The sequence below is a fragment of the Hippoglossus stenolepis genome, chromosome 20, assembly GCF_022539355.2.
Source record: "Hippoglossus stenolepis isolate QCI-W04-F060 chromosome 20, HSTE1.2, whole genome shotgun sequence".
Classification (NCBI taxonomy): Eukaryota; Metazoa; Chordata; class Actinopteri; order Pleuronectiformes; family Pleuronectidae; genus Hippoglossus; species Hippoglossus stenolepis.
Window position 1 is genome coordinate 18,760,812 of NC_061502.1, and position 21,779 is coordinate 18,782,590.

Sequence of the window (21,779 nt, forward strand, 5' to 3'; positions counted from 1 at the left end):
GTGGAAAGATAAGCGACAATAGCCAAGAAAAGTAAAAAGACTAAACTGAAGGCTGTCTGCTCCAAATTCGTCATTTAATTATTCGGGCCAGACGTTTATTGTTTCTATTCATCTTCATCTTCAGAAGCTTCGATTCAAATTGTTTTGTCCGGGAAAATGGTCAAAGTTAGTCGGAGGGAACAACCTTTCTAAAAAACCCGCATCAGTCGAACCTCGACTCAAGCAAATGACCACGCGGCCGACAAGCTGCGAGACGTTAGCCGTCGACACGGGAGCGAGCTGAGCGAGATTCACATTATCACATCGGGCTGAGAGTGGATTAGAGAGCCAGAGATTGTAGCTTCGGGCCTGTGCTGCCTGCCGGTGACTCATCTGACCTGATTCTGCACAGCAGGAGCTGCAGAGGCATGAAGACACAGAGAAACACACGTCTATCAGCTACCTGTCGACACACGGGCCACGTCCTGCAGAGGCATGTGCACATATGCTTTTGCACTGATTACAACAAGTGGCTGAGGCAGTGGTTTTTTAAATGGAGCGCAGATTTCACATGTCCAGCGCGGTTACTAAATATTTCATTAGTTCTTATTCATTAAGGGGAATAATTCACAGATGGGGAAGGAGCTGAATGGAAACTGTTGCCAGGGCGGAGAGTGAAGAAGTGAGAGTAAAGAGCTTGATCAGAGTCCGGCGAGTTCTAGCTTCTGCTCAGCAACTATTCAATTTCTTAATGTTTGACGTTTGGACAAAGTGGAGCAGACGGTGAATTAGAGGAACACTGGGATTCCTTTTTTTTGGGAGCTTTTGACGCCAGCCCCCCCGGCCACTGTTTTCTGAATTGCATGAAAACAACAGCATGTTCAGTTCTGACATCTCCAGAGAGTTGTGATCCCCATGTGGGTTTGGTGGAAGTGGCTGAATCCCACTGCGGCATTTTGTTTTCAATACATCTCGCGTTAAAGACGGCAAATTAGAAATCGGAAGGTGGCTAACAATGAATGTAAGCTACAGGAACCCCTGAAGCATCTAATTCAACTGGCTCCACAGATATTTGGTCAGTCACCCCATCGTTTAGTCAAAGGCTAACAGGTCAGGCTGACAGGTCATTCAGGAAGTGGACACGCGGCGTCCATCTTTAAACGCAGTCATTGCTGTCAGACCCACTCACTGGTCTAAATGCTGTTATGTCATACAGCAGAATTGCGGCGAGGCTGCTTCAGCTGGATGCCGATAATCATGGGTGTTGACGTGTCCGTGTCCATTAGCAGGTCTCAGTGGGGGTTGGTCTGTCGGCTCTGTACGAGCACATCTCATTCTGACTCTGCTTCGTGTGGTGCAACAGCAGATGATGCAAACTCTGTGTGTGTATTTCTGCATATACAGACTTGGAGCTCGGGGGTTAGTACATTATGTCTCCGACAGCTCCACTTGCTCGACGGTGGCTCGCACCGTCACTGTTTTCACGACAGCACGGAAGACAAATTAAAAACGAATGTGCCTTTTTTTTTTTTTTTTCTCAAAGGCCCTTATCTCTGTGAGAGTCGTCCAGCCAGGACCGACAGGCGTTTGCTGTACAATTAATTTCCCCAATCAGTGGGGAGACTTAATTGGCCGTAATCGCTCCCGTTGGTTCAGTCATCATCTGTCTACTGAGAGTCCTGCGTTTCCCTGCAGCCAGTTAGAGAGCACCTGACTGCCACCTCGTCCGCCCACCGCGCTTCCATAACTCACCGCTCTCGGTGCGTGCGTCACCGGCTGAGGCAAAATTACAGGGTTTGAATTATAAATATGTTCAGCCACTTATCTCTCTCTCTCTTTTTTTTTCTCCCTGTCATTTGTTCATTTGTGCCCCTCGTCACTCTCTCTCCGTCACCTTTCTCAACCTCCTCCCGGTTTCACAGAGGCAGCTGTGTCTAGTTGCCATGGAAACGGTGGCGATAAGCCTCGCCAATCAGACGAGCGCGTGTGTGTGTGTGTGTGTGTGTGTGTGTGTGTGAAAGAGTGTTTTAGTGTTTAAACCCCCTTCTCCCACCCTCCACTCTCACCTGTCTATGTAGTGTGTAATTACGTTCTGCCCACTCACTTCTAAATATATTTCAACCTTCACCGGGCACTTATGGAAACTTTAGCCGCAGTCGTGTCAGGACAAAGCGCAGGTTGCGGACTCCACTTTTCTCCTCCTGCTGAGGCCGCTCTAACTTTCTCCACACTTCACGAGCAGTTGCTTGCGGGAGAAAAGACACTACCTGATTTATAATGTCATGAAAAAGATCCAAAGAGCAACACACAACACACAACACACAACTAGAGCTGGAGCGAGTGGGCGCTGCTTTCGCTCTTATTACCTCCACCAAGGTGTTTGTCTGTCTGTTGGTTGGAAGCGTTACACGGAAACTATCTGACAGATGCGCACGGAACTTGGTGGGCTTATAGGTCAGGAAAGAACCAATTTAATTTGGCTGCAGATTCAAATCGTGATTTCTCCGAAGATTATTCTGAGAAGTGTGTGGAATCTGGTGCAGATCCACATAAAAATTGGTATCTAGTGATTTTAAATGTAGTTTCTCCAGGGGACTGGAGGCTCTACCAAGTGTCCTCCTATATTCACTGTGGATTCATCGACAGGCTAATTGGACAGTTGAATAATTCAGACAGCACAGTCTCATCTGTTTAACAAGCACAGTTTCACACAGGTATTATTATTGCATTCGTATTATCTGCGTTAAAGCCTGATAATTGCTTCCTTTACCCCCAGAAAAGCTTGTGACCGCCCGTATGTGGGAAATCAATGACGGAGCCATCGTGATCTTACCTCAAGGATTCGATCAATTCTGCTTATCGATGCAGTTCTTGTTAGCAACAAATCTCAGGCTCTTCAAACACCAGTTGTGGCCGGGGGCGAACATTGTCTGCTGATGAAACGGGAGAATATTTGTGTCCGCGAATCATTAATTTTTCATCCGCGTATTCCTATTTAAATAAAGAGAATATTCTTCAGAGGCTGCTTGTGCAGCTCCAGTGTCAACATTACATTACTGATGCACTTGTACTCACTGGAGGGGGATGCAGCACTTGCCCTCCAGCTATCAAATACAAAACCCGCAGTCCTGCATTACCAACAAACGTACAAACATATTTGTGATTCTGTCACTGTTGCCCATAATCAAAGTTTTGCAAACATTGCATCTCGCACCGTTTGGATGAAAATGCGCCCACATGCATCTTTTCCCTTTCCTGCCGCGGCTCGAGTCCCCCATGGAAACACATTCAGAGAGCGTGCAGACCAGTGGGAAGATGGTCTGTACCCACACTCTACAGCAGGAGGCTCTTTCAGGAGTATCAGCTCGGTGGGACAGTTGGTCAGCTCTGCCTGTCTGCTCGCATCTAACATCAAACACACACACAGACACACACACATACACACACACACACACATGCACGACTCTTGCTTCTCTTTGTGGTGACAGGTAAAAAGGACTGGGCATTTGTGACCACAAAACCCCTACTCACACACTCACACACACTCATGTAGAGGGAGACGAGAAAAGTTCCAGTGTGACACGATGATGTCAGACTTGTGTGTGTTCGCTGCTGGGAAAAAAAAGGGGGTCACGGTGGAGAGGAAGCAAAGCAGAGCAAAGGGAGGAGGACGACAAAAGTGCATCAACTTCCCAGATCGACTGCATGTGAAGCATTGATGGGACAGAAAGTGTCTCGGGTTACGCTGTCCCCTGCTGAACTGCATTAGTCTCTGCATGCTCATTGGTCCCATGCGGCGCCACCCACCACCACAACGAAATCCTCCACCAGTGGGGAACGCTGACTGCAGAGCGAATTGTAATGTCTGTAAAACTGTTTCAAGTAAAGGGGGGAGGGGGGGGAAACACCAGCAAAATACTGAAACATACTTCGACCCAGCGTGAGGTTAAATCCCAGAAAGGTCGTGTCTTTGACTGTCCAACCAAGCAGCCCGTCTATTACAGGGAGTAAATACCCAGTGTTGTAATAACATCAGAACCAAGCAGGCCGGCGTAAACCTGATGAAAATCCAATGCTGTACAAATATCCTCTGGTTGCAGAGATAATAAAAACGGTTGTGTTGAGGCTGATAACTCGTGTCGACCTTAAGGGAATTGATAAAGAATCGGGCCGTTGAGCCCAAATCAGAAATGGCATTGATATCAATAATATCTCATCCATTCCTTTCCGTAGCCTCGAGGCTAAAGCTTTACATGAGTGTAACCATTTCACTCTCTTTCATTATTAAGTAAACTCGCCAAGACAACAATTTTTTCCCTTTTTAATCACAGAGAACCGAGGTCGTGTGGTTTTCCTGAGCTGTCGGTATCTCCACCCCCCCCCCGATGATCTCCACACACAGCCTTCAATCCGAGGAGACCTTTCTCTCTCCGAGTTTATTCCCCTTGTAGACCAAACACTCGAGTAACGCTGTCCAACCGACCGTGTGCCTCACAGGGACGAGGAGAGAGACGACTCGCTCTCCTCGGGGGTTTATCTGGGCTCGGCCGAGGCACCTGTCGTCTGTTTCCTGGAGCCGTGGCGTTTTTTTATCTGCCAGCCTGTGGAGGAGGTGGGACAAACACCGAGATTAGGAGGTGTAGCTGCAGCATTTGTTCTGTGATGGATGGTGTATTTCTCTGCTTTGGACCTGTGTTGGTTTTAAAAAAAACACGTTGGGCACTTTGGGTTATTCTGAGTCAAACTGTGATCAATCCACGGCTAAAAAACTGTCTTCATCAAAACGCTTGATTTACTCCTGTTTTAGAGCAGGTTTGTTAAAAGCTACAGTCCTCAGCGTTTAAAAATGAAATATATATATATTTGTATTGATTTTATTGACTTGAGCTTCTCAAATTTGCTCCTTTTCCAGTTTTAGAAAGTTTGAAATGTAATATAGATTTAAAACTTTTTAATTATGCTACCTGGACTAAACAAGGGAAAGATGTGATGGTCATTTTCTCAGTTGTCTGACGTTGAACAGACACAAACAAATCAATTGATTAATCCGTCCTGCTTCACCTGCTTCAAAGTCCGTCAGCAGAGGAAAGATATGTGTGAGGGGCCGGTGAACACACAGAGATGCACACACATACACAAATACAGCGTTCTGTGTGTGTGTGTGTGTGTGTGTGTGTGTGTGTGTGTGTGTGTGTTGCATTGTCCTCAGTCCTGACTGATCACAGTCAAATGTTTTCCGAGCCTTGTTCTCCCTGTGAACTGAACGCATGGGGCCACAATGCTGCAATTAGCATGGAAACCAGTCCACCAGCCCACTGCACATCCATCCCTCTCTCTCTCTCCACCCTTCAGTGGGTGAAGAAGTGAAGGCTGCAGCAGTGATCATTTGCTGTTCCGTGCAGCCTATTAAGCTGGAATTTGCCTCGCTGCAGTGAACTGTGTGGTCTGAGAGATCGCTCGCTGATTTCTCTGACTGCTACAGAATAAGAATAAAGGAGAAATGTCCCTGAGGTTCAGGGAGAAACTGTCTGTGCAGAATCAGGTTGGACAGATGTTGGCATTGTTGATGCATGGGTCAATAATGCTGCGATCATTAAAAGCGAATCCATTCCTCACCGCGTTCTGGAGTTTCTTCCCATGTCGTTTTGGTTGTGGTTTGTAAAAAAAAGGAGATCCACCATGTTAACGGCTGGTAAACACAGTGAAGCTTTCAGTAAATGGAAAGACAGACTTCTATCAGAGCAGTTGGGGGGAGAAAACAGACAGACAAAAGGAAGAGGGACATTTTCAAACGTGGACAAAATTCACCTGCAGCGTTACTGAATGTTCTTATCATGAAACCCAGGACACAAACGTAACACACTGTTACTACTGTGCCATCCACCCACCTGTTGTCGTACAAAGGGTTGTTGTTGTTGGTGTCTGTTGCGATACCAATGACCAGTCACTGAAAATAACCCTTAAACGTATGAATTATCTGGGCTGAACTGTTCCTGCACTATTAGGCAAATGACTGTACTTTTTTGCAATCACTCCAAAACCCACATTCGCCTATATTTGCAATGAGGCTCAATTCATTTTCATAAAACTCTACCTGCAGCCGAGACGGAACAAAGGAACAGATTGATGGGGACTATTTCTAATTCTTCCCGTTCCTCACTGAAGCTGCACACGGCCGACTGCAGCTCGCTGCGAGGGACTGCGGGGAAAACATAAAAGAGCAACTAGCAGACCAAAGAGATTACAGGCTAGCTGTGTGTGTGTGTGTGTGTGTGTGCGCGTGGTGTGTGTGTGTGTGTGTGTGTGTGTGTGTGTGTGTGTGTGTGTGTGTGTGTGTTTTGTATGAGTGGGTAGGAACGTGTAGGGAATCAGATACCGAAAATAAATGAGAAACTGAGCGAGGAAGAAAGTGAGATGTGTCAGCCCGAGTCTCCACAGGCTCTCTCTCTCTCTCTCTCTCCTCTTCCTTGTTCCCTCTCCTCCTTCCCACTGCTGTACCCCGTTGGCTGCGACGTGGACCTCCCAGGAGCGTCACATTTTCTCTTCAAAAAGCCAGAAAGTCTTCGTCTCCCCTGCTCTGATATGTGCTGAGGCAGGGAGAACGACGGGGAAGGCATGAGCGATGACAGTGGGGCGGGAGACCGGCAGGGTGGGTGTTACTTCTGAGTTATTCTCAGTTGGCGTTATCCGAAACACTTCAGGGTAATGAGGCCCTATAGTGTGTCTGTGTGTGTGTGTGTGTGTGTGTGTGTGTGTGTGTGTGTGTTGAAAGACATTAAAAAATACAGGTTGGTCCACAGTTTGAGACAGAGCCATTTAAAGTTTCAGATTGGTGTAATAGTTTTGTTGAGTCAGTGAAATCCTTCATGAGTCCTCAACCAACCACGTGACACACAACAGAGGCTTTGCGACTTATGAGAGGACACACCAGCATTAACACAACAGCACGCAACTGTGTTGATGTGTTGTTTAGGTGTTGAATCAGCAATAAGTTGCCCTTGAAAAATACACAATACTTGATTAGTTGTCGTGGATTCTCTTTGGATCGTAAAGACTGGAGGGAGCAAAAAAAAGACAATTTAAGAGAGAGGACAGACGATTAGAGGAGCCGTTCTATCGCTGGAACGTTTCCCAGTAAGTTTGAACCTTGGTCCACGGTCTTAATTAAGTTCCAGGCAAATCTTTTTAACCCCGAAAAAGTATCTTCCCCCCCGGGGGGATAGTACAGCGCTAAAGATGCCTGATTGTTCTAGAACTTAAACACCAGATACATTTCACTTATCACCACTGAAACGCTTGATGTCAAAGTCCCACACTGTTTAGACCTCGGAGCCAAACGTCACCTGCCCACTTAAAAATCAATAATTCAGCTGCAAAACTTGGCCTCTGGGGATTTTACTGACCAACAGCTCGACAATACGTCTTTCTTAAATTGTACAGTAGCCTCGCATGGCCTCTAATTCATCACCATGCACGTACAGCATACACTCTGAGTTTCACCCTTAACTCTGTTTAAGGCGGAGCCCTTTGAAACCGAAGCCACGGCCTCGATGATGAAACGTCAACGTGATCTACGAGGACCCGCAGCGTCTGTATCAGCGCGCCCCGCTCTCGCCTGACTGGCTGGTTACATTAATTTTAACCATCAAAAGACAATTTCTACAGAAGAATTATTGATCTTTCCTCCGCGGCCCCTGTTCATATTCATTTCTGTATTCTGTAGCTGCCGCTGCTGTTGGCTCCCGCCGCCGCAGGATCATCTCCGGCGTGAAGCAGCATTACTCAGCACATTCGTGGGAATAACATGGAAGAATGTTTTCGTGATAAATGTTGCTCTCAGCCACAAGGCTGGTGAGAAGCTTTAAATAGTCTCAATGCAGTTTTCCTTTTTTGGTTTGTCCTTCACTTTCTTTTTGAAGGTTAGTCTTTTTAAAAAATCCCGCAGGAATAGGAGCCATAATTCTGCCAACTTGTCGGCAACGAGAAGGCAGCCTGGCAAAAAATGAAGCATATTTAGAGGCTCGGCACAAGTTCAAGATTCTTAAAACTGAGCTTTTTATCGCAGCAACGAAGAACAGACCGGACCATTTACACTAATTAAGCTGCCAGATTCCTGCCTGTTTATATTCTAGCCTCCAGCGCAGATAAGACCAGAGAAGTCAAAACTTTGCACTGAAAAATTGCTTTTAATAGATTCTTTATTCCCTTATAGGTTGTTTTTTTATTTGAATACGACCATGCTGAGTGTGGGTCGCTGACTAGGATGCTCTGAATTCAAATATTGCACATTGCTTTTCCTTTTGAAAGCCAACACTGTACCAGAGAGCCGGCGTTTTGGACCCGCTGAACAATAGACAGGTCGGCTCCCTTTGAAATAGGTAGAAGCTTTCATGTAGGAAATGGGTATGACATGAGATATTTTCTCTTCTTCACGAGAATTAAGTTATTTTCGTCTAAAATGGCAGCAAGAGCCTTCGTTTCTCTTCAGGCGAATTACCGGCTCATATCTAAGTAAACTAACAATGGGAATACTGTGAAATACAGACTGGAATATGAGGCACAGACTCTAAAATCTATTTACCGAGTCCATTTGAACTATAAAACAACAGAAGCCCGTATATTTTTGCAGATAATGTTTGTGTTTAGCTTTGAACCTATTTCTTTAAATATAAAAAAAAAACAATATAATGTTCATGGTTATTATGATTTATCTAAAAATGATAGAAGATAACAACAGAACAGAACATAATGAACTTTATGTCCGATTGAATCCTCACAGTGTCTTAGCTGTTATCCGTGGACGTCATCTGTTGTCAATACTCCCGGCTTTACACTAAACTTTTAAATAGTCTACAAACGTCACATGAACAAACACATCAGCTGTTATCTGTCAAACACAGACACGCCTCCTGGTGAACGCTGATGCTGAGGTGGGAGTTTCATAGTGAAAACACGACAGCTGCAACAATTGTAAATGCATAAAAGCAGCATTTGATTTGGGAGACAAATTCAGTGGCTCACTGTTGAACGTGAGGCTTATTTCTTTCTGGACATTTTCAATACATGTGTTCCTGTGCATCATTTCTAACAAATAACATCAAATATCCAAGCCAGCTCACAACTGTCCCTCTATTCACTGTGGCCTGGTGAAGTCAAATTGACATTTGCTTGGCTTAGAGTCATCATCAGCGGATGTCGACCACATTTACTTTGCAGGCGTCTGGCTCAGCCTTCCATGAATCAGTGCTGCAGCACAAACAGCGCTCGGTGTATAGTCTGATGATTGGTCTGACTTCCAGCTTCGTATTTTGAAGTACCATGGCTTGTGCTTGAAGTTGATCTACCACGTTATTATATCAGAGAGCAGCGAGACAGTCGTCTGTAAAACGCTGCAGTGACATTTTGCTCAGAATAACATTTACAACAACTGTAAAGAAATAATCTATAGTGTTTTGTGCAGGTGTAGGAATATGTATTGAACAGATAACAGAAGCATCTTCAGGCTGAGAACTGCATGTTTTATTTGTAGTTCCTCTTTTGGGTCATAACCTTTTTACAATTTTACAATATGTAATTTTTCTAGATTCCCAAACATGGAGAGAATATGTGCAGAAAAGCCCCAAATCCTGAAATTAATCTTCCGTTGATCTTCAGGCTGAGTGCACGCCGCTACACAGCTTCTTGGCAAGAACACGGTAATCGCACAGAGACCGGTAAAGACCCTCCGTCTGCTTCTCTGCAGCTCGGATTCTGACAGGAAAATCCAGTCGAGGCGCTCATCCCCACCTTTAGCCTAATCAAAAATAACCCGAAGGCGCGGTGGTGCCCACACGGGGGACGTGGCAGAAATATTTTCAGTGTGAAGTGCTGCCAATCTTTGATACGATGGCGAATGAGAGGGCGGCAACGGCTCATATCAGGCCACAGCGGTCCAGACTCTCTCATCTTCTGACCGTCTCATCTTCTGACCGTCCACACACACACACACACACACGCACCACACACACACGCACACACACACACACACACACACACACACACACACACACACACACAACACACACACACTGGTTTTGCAGTTATCCTTATTAAGACTTTTGCATTGACTTCCATTCCTGTCCTCAGCCATGACCACTTCATGCTTTACCTTATCCTTAAAGCTGGGGTTGGTAATCCTGGAAAAGCTAACGAGGAGGCTACACTTTGAAATTAAACCCTCCCATTGGCCCTCTCGACAACGCCACGCCCCCTTTATGGACGTGCACTGCCTGACAACTGCTAGAAGCTGACTTACTCGTGTTTCGCTCGCTTACTTCTGTCTATCCTCTCTGTTTCAGCAGTGGGTTATAACTCTGGTCATATGCAGTGAGACTGAGAGCTTCACCAGCTTTTTTTCTTGTTTTCATCAAACGTCTTTATTTATTGATGGCTATCGGGACATGAAGAGGATTTCAACAAATGAGATTCAAAGGGTTTCAGAAACAATTTATCAACCTTTCCTTTAAAATAACCATAATCCACATCTTAGTGTTTAGGAGTATGACGTAAAGAGGTAACTAAAACGAGGAAATACACACACACACACGTTTCCTGCTGGCACAACTGATGACAGAGGAGCTTAAACTACAATTTGTTTTACTTTGTGTTAATGTGGCTTTGCACTGCTGCATTTTGAAGGTAGTGATAGAAACACACGCACACACACACACACACACACACACACACACACACACACACACACACACACACACACACACACACACACACACACACACACAGATACTCACAGCACGACATGGACAGATTAATCCTTCCTCCTCCTGCAGCCTCACACAGGAGCTTTTCCTATTCTCATCTGTCTCCTCAGTGATTAAACCACACAGGGAGGAGTGGATGAAGGATTTTTTTTTTTTATAACACCTGAGAATGAACATGAAAAAGTGACACACACACACACACACACACACACACACACACACACACACACAAATCCCACGTTAGCCCTTAAGATTTGAAATCACTGAGAAAATAAAGAAATTGCAAATACATATTTTAAATGGACGGAAGTTTGTTTTCCTAGAATCACATAGAACATATTTTGTTCCCGTGAAGCCTGCAGGTCGTTAAAATGCTTGGCGCGTGCCGCGTTCAGATATAAAAGGTGTTTTTTTTTTTTTTTATCGAGCGCCGTGTGCTGCAGTTTGTTTTTGTGCGACAGGCCGAAGCTCTGCTGGGAGATTAGTGACCACAGGACAAACTGCCCGAGCTAATGTCCATGTGTCTCTGGCAGCACCGCAGAGACGTTCGCTGCAGTTTGCGGCAATGAAAAGAACTAGTCCTTCATTTACCAGCGACGTTATTCTTTGCAGTCCATCAAAACCCACATTGCAGCAGCCTTTGTGAGGGATTTAAGCTTTTACCACATCCCGTCTGTCCAGCTCAGGGTTGTGTTGCCTGTAACGCAACTACACACACTCCCCCTCTCTCTCACACACACACACACACACACATTCAGAAATACATAATCAGATCAGTGTGTGTTGCTCGGAGCCCGTGGGTGACAGTGGGGCGGATGGATGGGGGGATCGATGATAAACTCTTCCCACTTCTTTAATCCCCCGTTCCCACTCGTCCCATTCAGACTCGGTTTCCTCTGCAGCAGTGGAACAGGAAGAGAAAGTGGTATTTAGGAAAATTCTTGGTAAATTCACGATGCTATTGTCTCCATTCGTCTTTCTTTCCAGGGCAGTAATCCGACCTGATAAAGGTTGTCGGCTGCCTGCTGTGCGGCTGTGTACCACAGGTTCACGGTTGTCGGATGGTGTTTTGGTCAACCAGCGCGTGCAGGGATTTTTTTGGGGTTTGCTGTTAAAACTCAGCGGCCTTTTCGCTTCTCCAGCTGTAATTGAACTCCGAGTCAATTCAGTGTGATTGGTTTAGGAGACGCGATGAGGTGCAGGCGAGGCAGCAGATCAGATAACAGGGGAACTGGGTGGGAAACAACACCGGGAAGAAATCAAGTTGTCCGAGTGGAAGTGTTTCTGGCCATCGGCTCCGCGCTTCATCTGTTTGATGTTGTCTGTGTACTGGGGGAAAACATGCAGATGCAGAGCAGCAATTTTGTTGTTGTTGTGACAGTTATGCTGATGTTTCAAAAGTGTTTAAAGTTCTACAGTTAAAACCAGTGGGTGTTAACTGATCAAAACTCTCCTTCTTCTGCGAGAGTTTGTGAAACCAGTCAACTCCTGAAGCTAACCCCCCTCCATCCTCTCCACCCCCTCGAGGACTTGTTTAGTTGAGTATGTTAAGTCCGGTCTTCCTCGCTCATTGATCCTTTATCTCACAAGTTCGAATCCGTGTCTCTGATCACGACTGTGAAACATCAACAGCCTCACTTTGCTGTGAACTGATCCAGTGACGCTGTCCGAGGTGCTGAAGCAGCAAAGTGTTTGTAATTCTCCTCGACAGTCTCGTCCCTTTCATCGGTTTTGTCTCATTCTCCAACTTTTATACCATTAAAAACTCAATCCTGTACTATATATTGTAGCCTCTAAACTCTATAGAGTAGAGTCACCTTCATGATCAAAGTAGACGCGAGGCATATTCATAGAGAGGCCTGTCGTATGCCTATAATATTAATATATACTACATCATTCAGCAGCGCTGCAAAAGACGAGTGCAGCAGGGAGAGAGAGAGAGAGAGAGAGAGAGAGAGAGAGAGAGAGAGAGAGAGAAGAAAGAAAACTGGATAAAATGGAATTGTAGAATTAGAAATGTCACAGTTATACCGCAGCACCGTCCTTTGGGAGGAGAGCATGGGCGAGTGTGTTGTTTGGTGGTGTGGGAGCAGGAGGGAGGAGGATACTCCCGTCGGGGCAGCCCCCGCTGTTAGAGGAAAATAACTAACTCCCTACTGGTTAAAAACAGAAAGTGGTGTAACATCTGCAGATCGAGGGGAAGATTGTCCATATCTCTCTTACACACTGATGCATTATTCTCTCTATACTTAAATAACCACATTTTTTTCTCACGGTAAAGAGGATGTTTATTATTTTTCTCATTCAGTGTAGCCACGTCCAATCCCTGGTTTCCTGCATTAACGTCCGTGCACGTCTCTCCACTCTCACACCTGATTATATAAAGGTCGCAATATTTCCTGCTTTGGAGATGAATGTTGGCGTTGAACATGGTGAGTAATGTGTTTTCAGAATCCAGTTTGGACTTAATTCTTTGGGGAAAGTGGATTTGGTGCAAATCCACCTTGTGCTTTGTCAGATTTTATGGTGACAACAAAGGCTGAATGAAGCCTGTGAGAAAAGAAGTGGAGTTGATAGTTTTCTCACTAAACTCAATGGCAAATCCTTGGAAGGGGAGCGACAGTGAGATGAACCCTTTCAGTCGGCCTTAATAAAACCTGGGCAAAGAGCTGTAGTCGAAGGCTGACACTGCAGAGACCTGTGGAAAGATGAAAAGAGACAGAGGAGAGGAAAGTAATCAACTCAGGGTCTCCTCAAAACAAATATATACACACACATATACGCTCGCACGGCTAACAGCACCTAGGCTGCGTCCCAGTTGTATCATTGAGATCAGAAACTTGAAGGAAAGTGCAAAGGGCTCGGGAGCAGACGTTGTTTTTCTCTCAGACTCTTATTTGACATCTCACTTTACCTTTCCTGCCACAGATGACTGAATTTAACAAAACAGAACTCATATAAAACACCAGACCAGAGAGCAGCCGACCAAAGACATTATCGCCAGCAGTTCTGACACGTGCACGAGGTCGGAGCATCTGTCACAGTTAAACCGGCTTTAATGCAAAATGTATAAACGCCCCCATGTTGTCATTTATTCATCCATCAAACCATCGGATGTGAAACACGCACATTGTAACACTGGTACATAGTTTTACTACAAGATGAAGATGGAGTGCAGCCATTTTATATGAGTGTGTGTGTGTGTGTGTGTGTGTGTGTGTGTGTGTGTGTGTGTGTGTGTGTGTGTGTGTGTGTGTGTGTGTGTTTGCGTGTGTTCAAGAGGAGAGTGAACAACAAAATGCACTCAGAACTTTGCTAATGGCTCCAGATGGTGCTTATTATTCAATTAGAGACATCTCTGCTGTTTAGATTACGTAATACAGTAACAACACAGACACACACACACACACACACACACACACACACACACACACAGGCCATGTGCCTTTACTGTACCGTACATGTGTATACGCAGCACTTGCCAGGAGAACTGTTTACATATCAGCCTCAGTCTTGCAAACAGTCAGGGTTTGTGTTTAGTGATATTTCCAAACACAGAAACAGTCGCTGAGGCTCAGATTCACATTTGGCTCCTTTAATAAACCTGTAAAGTTTTTGCATTTCTCTTTGGAGTTGGTGAATTTGACCCCGTTAGAACCGAAAGAGGATTTATCATGAGTGGAAATGTGTTGGGCTGCATTTTCTCTTGCATTTAACCAAGCTTCAGACTTTCATATATGTTTCTATACTTATACTTAAACAAAGATACTTAAAGTACACAGGTGACAGATCACCGTGTACATGCACCTCTCCACGCCTCTGATCCTGTTTGTGGTACGTGAAACAATCGAGATGCAGAAGTCTTCAAGCGCAATTTTGAAAACCAACAACAGTTTAGTCTTTTAATCGTAACATTTGATGTCTGCTGCTGAAAACATGACACGCTGCTCGTGTCGCTGCCAAACACCGAGCAGACGGGGCAGAGAGGAAATAAACTGGAGTAAAACACCTGGCTTGTTTTTTCCCATCACAACAAATGTAATGTTTATGAGTTAAAATGTAATTAGTTAAACAGGAGTCTGTGTTTGTTTGATATTGGATTGAATTAGATATTCTGCTTGATCTGTGATGGTTGTTTTATTTTGAATATTTTATGTGGAACGATGTCAGGCAGTGTTTTGACTTTCGGTAAATTGTAGAAAATATTCACATGGACAAAGACCAACGTCTTCATAACCAACATATTCAAGTGGTATCGCCTCAAAAGCCACAGTGAGTGGCCTCTTGGTTTATTTGTGCAATTTAAAAAAGCTATATAAGTTATTTGCATTTAAAGCTTTCCCAACCAGCAGAGCAGAAAATGTACAGTCTGCTGCTCACTTAGCTCCATTTGGGTTTTTTCTGCCTCCATCAGTCGACAAGTTTGTTTTCACAGATTCCTTCATTTAAAAACCAGCAGCCGATGAGGTTTGTTTAGTTTAACTGTAAACGTGCTGATTCGGATTTTTAATCAAGGACAAACTTTGCGTTTTACTCATCAGCTCAGCTCCGTCTCAACAGCACCACCACAGAACGTCCCATAATTAGTCGGCGGATTAAGGTGCACCTTACAGTTTAGCAGATCACAGCCACACATTATAATTAAAGTAATTACGCCTGCTCGCTCGCTCTCCCTCGCTCTCTCTCTCTGCTTCGTTAAATTCACTCCCAGTAAACGCATCATGTCGAGGCTTTGGAAATGAGACGCCACTTCGCCCCTGTGAACAGTTTTTCAGTCTGGAAATATGAAAAGTTTGGAAAGTTGAAGTTGTGATGCAGCATATTGCAGAGGTGAGAGTCAGAGAAGCAATATTAGATTTAATCTGTAAATGGCTGGTGTGTAATCTCCTCAGGAAAGATATTTTTAATGATAAAATCATAACAAAAGATTGTAATACAAGAAAGTATCCATTTTTATACACTGTTAATGCATCCTGGGGTCTAGGGACTGTGACTTTAATCTTACTTTAATGTGAGGAATCTCCATCTGCACGTAATCCACCAATCTGTTCATCCAACCTCCTTTAAATGTGGCATCTTTGTTACTGGGGAACCCAAAGAAGTGTTAATTATACATTATATGATATGTTGAATCCCTCTGTTATCACTAAGTTATCGTAATAAACATAGAGTAAACACAACCAGAAGAGAAATGATTGTTCTAGTCACTCAACAGTCAACTATTCTTCTATTTCTATTAATTGTTATAGTCATTTTTTAGCCAAATTACCAAACATTCCCTGGTTTCAATTTCTCAGATTCTTTTTGTCTTATGTGACAGTAACTAAACTTATTAAGATTTGACCCATTGGACGAACAAATCAAGGGATTTAAAAACATCACTGCGGACTGATTTTAAAGAATCCAGTGTGTTTTCTTTTTTACGTGCGGCTCAGTTTCTTCTGAAGTTCTCTTTTGATCTCAATAACACAACCTAATTAGACAAATTCATGGAGAAAGAAAGCGACTGATTGAAACTGGACTTCCTTTGTTCTGGTATCACCTCTGAACACACACACACACACACACACACACACACACACACACACATGATTCTACACAGACTAACACACACACACAGAGGAGAGGTTAACAACTGGTTAATTGCATAAGAACTGGCTTCAGGCAGCAGTGTTAACTTCAATAACCTCATCTGCTTCACGACACAAGTGTGAAATATGTCAACCGAGCAGACAGAGCGAGGAGACGACGCAACCGGAGTGTGTCTCGCGCTCAAAATTAGAAATCAAATTTCCAATTAGACGATGATTAAACGATAATGAGTGTAAGAAGATAATGATAATCACCTTCCATTGTTCCTCGGGAGGCTTGTACACTCGCGTCTCACCACAGTGTTCAGGTGAGACTTTAGGGAGGAAAACACCAGGATGTACGGAACGTGGACAGATGTGTTAAATCGAGCTTTTACTTGTAGTGGATACAAAGCTGATTCATTGATTAACTATAGTTCATTTGTTCTTTGTTTATGATGTGAAGGGGAGAAATGTATCTGCCAAATCCATCATTACGTAAACATGGATGTATTAAGGGTTGAACATTCAGACAGAGAGAATCGAGTGAGGAGAAAGAAGACGACGAGGCTGATTTTCCCATCAACACAACAAAAGTTATGCAGCCGTAACAATGATGAAGTTAATTGCTTTGCCAAATCAGTGTTACACTAAACTGCCCTCTGCGACAGCGCCTGCTCAGAAAGGGTCCTGCCAGCAAAATGACACATCAATAGTTGTTGAGGCAATTAAACGCCGCTTCTCCCCGTCGCCCCTTCTTCCACACGGTTAATGATTTTATCCCCAAGTGTGAAGAAATCAATGCGGTGCTACCAAAATACAGTCGGTCGTGTCAGAGCCTCTGCTTTAGATTCACCTGGGAGGAGTTAAGGTAAAGATGATTCTAAATAATCATAGTTTTATAGAATTGATTTTATTGGAACATGACGTCAATGACATAAACTACTGGTGTGTCTGCTGCTGTGTCTTCATACAAAGGTTTCTGTGTGTTAAATATATTATATTTAGAATTAGGTCCAATCAGGGAACGCAGTACAGTTAAAGATATTTTTTAAAACATCCATACTGCCTCCTTTCCCTTCCAATTACAAACGAGGTGCTGCTGGATATCAGAAACCACTAATCACCTCATTATTCATCACGTGCATGATGTTGATATCCGATCGTGTCTTTAGATCATGATTTTAATCCTCAGACAGAAACAAGCACCAACTTTTCGTTTTGAGCTGTTGTGAACGAGAGCACTAAACACTGAAGCAGCTTGATAGCACCGTAAAATCCTGTCTTTTACGACCTAATTAAAAACTTATGACTTATCTCCCCTGTCAGGCGACGTCACATCGCTGTTGTTGAAATGCTCTGCAGGGATTCGCTCCGATTAAACTTTTATTTTCATTATTTGCTGCAGTGTTGGTCATTATCGTTGCCAAAAATAGGTTTAGACACGTTTCAGGACGGTGTCAGTCGCTAACCTTTCTCGTGATGATTCCCTGAAGCTCCATATCCTTAAAATATGTGAATAAACCTGCCAGTGCAGTAAAAGACCAAGTCATCATTTTTCTCATCGTGCATCAGCGTCTTTACTTTCTCCCCGAAACGAACCTCGAGGAGACAAAGCTTTAGGATTCACGGATTTCTTTTTGGGAAAATGTTGAAATATTCTGAGGATTGCAGAGTTTCTTCTAAGAAACAAGGTTTCAGGTACTTTTCAGACTGTATCCAAACAAAAATGGTAGAAAAGAAAAGTACAAGAGTGAGAGAATATCTTTAAAAATCTCTGGGATGATATTCAGGTTATATACAGTAGTTGTTCTGTATGGAGGGAGCGTCACGAGGCAGCAGAAAGTACAACAGGGGTTGAAAAGTCACATTTAAAGCAAACAGAAGGAAGTTCCGTGAAGGAAGTGACACTTCCCCACCCCCCAGTTTTCTCCAGTGTTTGACAGGAGAAGTCATATTTCATTGAACAGCGAAGCGGAGACTCAGCTGCAGCGCGGCCGCTGGAAGTCTCGGCGAGTTCCTCAGCTGTGACTTTCTCCGCAGCTGACGGATGAAACTTGTGGCATTTCGCTGTCACCTTATCGATCCGCCTGGCGTCTCTGTCATTTATGCAAACTCCTCCAAGGACACGCACCGATCGACCGGAGGAGGCGAGGAAGCATCAGAGCTACCAGACTCACTCTCTCCCTCTCTGTCTCACACTCCTCTCCCCCTCTCTCTCTTTCTTTCACACAGTCACACCTCAGAATAATGAACGCACACAAACGCACACACTCGGACACACTCACCAGCAGCCTGTCATTGTGTTTAATAAAAAGGAAGCTCATGTTGCAGGCTCTGTTAATTACCTGCGCCAGACAGGTGGTGTTTTTGTCTGTGAACTCTTGTAGTTAGCAGGATTATGCAAAAAGTACTCGACGGATTACCACGAAACTTGGTGGAAGGATGAAGTATGGAACAGGGAAGAACCCAGCAAATGTTGGGGTGGATCCAGGATTTGTTTTTTCACTTAAGCACCAATGATGAAACTCCTGTGAATCCGGGTGTCAGTGTGTGTCACTGGCTATTCCTGAACGTACAATTTATGTTGTATAATACTAAAACTATTCATTTCCTCCATATTGTTTTTATAGAATGAAACGATGGCTCACTTACACTCGAATGTGAAATCTGAATGTTGACAGGCATCTGCAGGCGCCTTGGAAACAATATCACTGTTTGTCATGTTGCCGCCTTCCAAGATCCAATATTGGTCGATGCCTCATGATGACAGTGATGGCAATATTCTCAGCCTTTGTCTCCCAGGCGAACACAAACACAGACACACACACACACACACACACACACAGACACACACATAAACACAAAACTGTCTGTGCCTCCTCGTCTCTCCGGCCGTTTAGCAGGCACTGATTACACTGATGAGTTTGGACACGGGCGAGGAACTTGACAGTCTCTGCGGCGTTTGTATACTTCAGGATATTTGTTATTTCATTGTGTGTGTGTGTGTGTGTGTGTGTGTGTGTGTGTGTGTGTGTGTGTGTCTGTGACAGCGTTATGATTATTGCCTCTCATCTGCAGAAGTGCTCCGATGACTCTCGGTGTGTGAGACGGGAGATTCTTTAGCTCCTGTGACTGTTACGTCTGCTCCGTTCACTTCCTAAGCTGATGAGAGACCGAGCTGGCTGAATGATTTATACTTGTGGGTGGGGGTGGGGGGATGTTTTATTTTGGACGGAACTGGATTTTCCGCACGCAGCTTTATTTGGCTCCAAGTGGTTTGTCTCTGATCTGATTCTCCTTAGTGAAGAAACAGTCTACCACTTTGTTCCTGTCTCAAATGTTTCAACCACTAAAGTTTACTACAGAGATTCATTGTCCCCAGAGGATCGTACCAAGTTTCCTGATCCCCCGGCCTCACCACTTGTTCCCTCATGAGTTTGACATTTCAGATTTTACCACACCGGCACCTCCTGATTATAACGTGTATTAGTTTCTCTTGTTGAGTTATGACAGAGCTAAGGACTAAATAAATAAGAGTATGAAAACATCACCACATGTCAAACTACATCCTTTCATCTCTCATGAAGACACGACAAGCCGTAGAAAGCTGATGTTTCAAAGGAAGCCGCCCCCCCGCGCTCCCTTTCCCTAATTCTGCTGACGGACTTCGGTCCAGAGTAAACAAAAGGCTCTTTAGCACCATCGCTCAGTTCAATGTGCTGAATTATTGACTGGGATTTTCACATAGCTTTGTTTCTCACGGCAGGGAGGGAAGCATTGGGTGGGGGGGGGTGGGGTGAGGAAGGCGTCTCCTTGTTTTTCATGTGGAAATGTAAAACCCATTTCTTCCCCTGACTCGGCCTGTGAGCAGGGGATCACTGCTCTGTCAGATTATCGCTCTCTGGATGGCTGCATGTATTTTTGGGACAGATTTAAAAGGTCAATCTCATGCACAATAGTTTGCTCGTGTTATTTTTATCCGCAGACGTACGCGGCATCGACCGATTTCTAATTCACGACGTATCACTGATGCTTCTCAGCACCGGGGGGTTGCTACACAATTTACTGTACACAGTCATTTGCATTTCAACTGATTAGAATTGTATAATGTAGTAAATGACTAATGTGAACTGGATAAGTCGACAACATTTACACATAGATCACCAGTGATGTATATTTCTTTATGTAGAGATGGATGAAGCATCTCCACTTCCTCCCAGCATCCAGAAATGAAGCCACAATATCCCGGAATCGAACGCTGTCCGTTACAAAACACATCAATATCCGCTTTACGGTCATTTTAGCGTTCTGTCATGTTTTCCTCTTCACTTTACTACTGTCCACTTTAGTGTTTGACTAACACATCCGCCCGCTGTGTCCTCCTGTGAGACCAAGCTGACTGGCCCGTGTTTCCTCTTCCTCCCTCGCAGGTTATCTATGCGCTGAACACGAAAAACGACGAACACGAGGCGGCCATCGCCACCTTGAAGGAGGCCCACGAAGAGGAGGTGCAGCAGATCCTCTCGGAGACCAGAGAGAAGATACTGCAGGTTTTTACTTTGCATTTAAATTTGTTATCACCAAGAGCTGTGACACAAACAATACTTTAACGTTAAGATGGAATGGAGTTGACTTGAGGAAATTTTAATAAGGAGAGGGTGTGAATGAATATTAATTTACATAAGTAATGTAATAAATTGCAGCTTCCTGGAAAGAAAAAGTAAATTACTGATGAAATGACAACTTGTGAGTTATAAATATCTCTTTCTGGTTTTATTAATGAAGTGCAGCAGAGACGTTTTCACATGAGTATCAGGGAGCTTTGATTTAAAGAAGACAGGATTTAAAATGACCCTTTAGAAATGGATTGAGATATGATATGTTCATAATACCATCATATACATACCTGACACATGCTGAGCTTCTGTAGGTGCACAACCATCTCATAGCAGCCGATGTGCTGGAGAGCCAGGGAGCTGAGATCACATTTACCAACTCATTAATATTAAAACAGCTGAATATTTATAATTTAGGTGTATATGCCATCACTCCTAATGAGGATTACTTGCTTCCTTGACAGCACCGTGACTAATCTAGAAGCTGAGCATCGAACATCAACGTGAGGCAGGAGAATAAAAACCTCTTCTGATTCCAGATGGAGGCTTTTAGCGGCCGGAGGGTTTTTCATTCCAGAAAAACAGCCAATATGGACACTGGTCTCTTTCTTTTAGCCTTTCAACACAAAATAAAGTGAATATGTTTAGTTGGGACTGAGATTGAATAGGTAGCCGTGTGAAAATGGCTTTTGTCAAAGGCCTCTTTAGCCGAGGAACATTGTTTTTGCCGTTGAGGAAATTCTGGAAAGTCGTTTTCACCTTTTCGCTGGACTCTGAGACCAAAGAAGCTCAGATCCCAACTCTCACTCACCACTGTATCGTATCCTCATGATTAATGCACATTTAGTCATAGA

At 44.1% G+C, this 21,779-nt stretch overlaps 1 protein-coding gene across 1 annotated transcript in view; it reads left to right on the top strand.

The window, feature by feature from the left end:
- fam184ab (family with sequence similarity 184 member Ab) overlaps positions 1 to 21,779 on the top strand; it is an 88,056-nt gene that overhangs the window by 15,179 nt on the left and 51,098 nt on the right. The window contains 1 exon segment of the mRNA XM_035144701.2: positions 20,740 to 20,859. Coding sequence (XP_035000592.2) covers positions 20,740 to 20,859 — 120 coding nt within the window.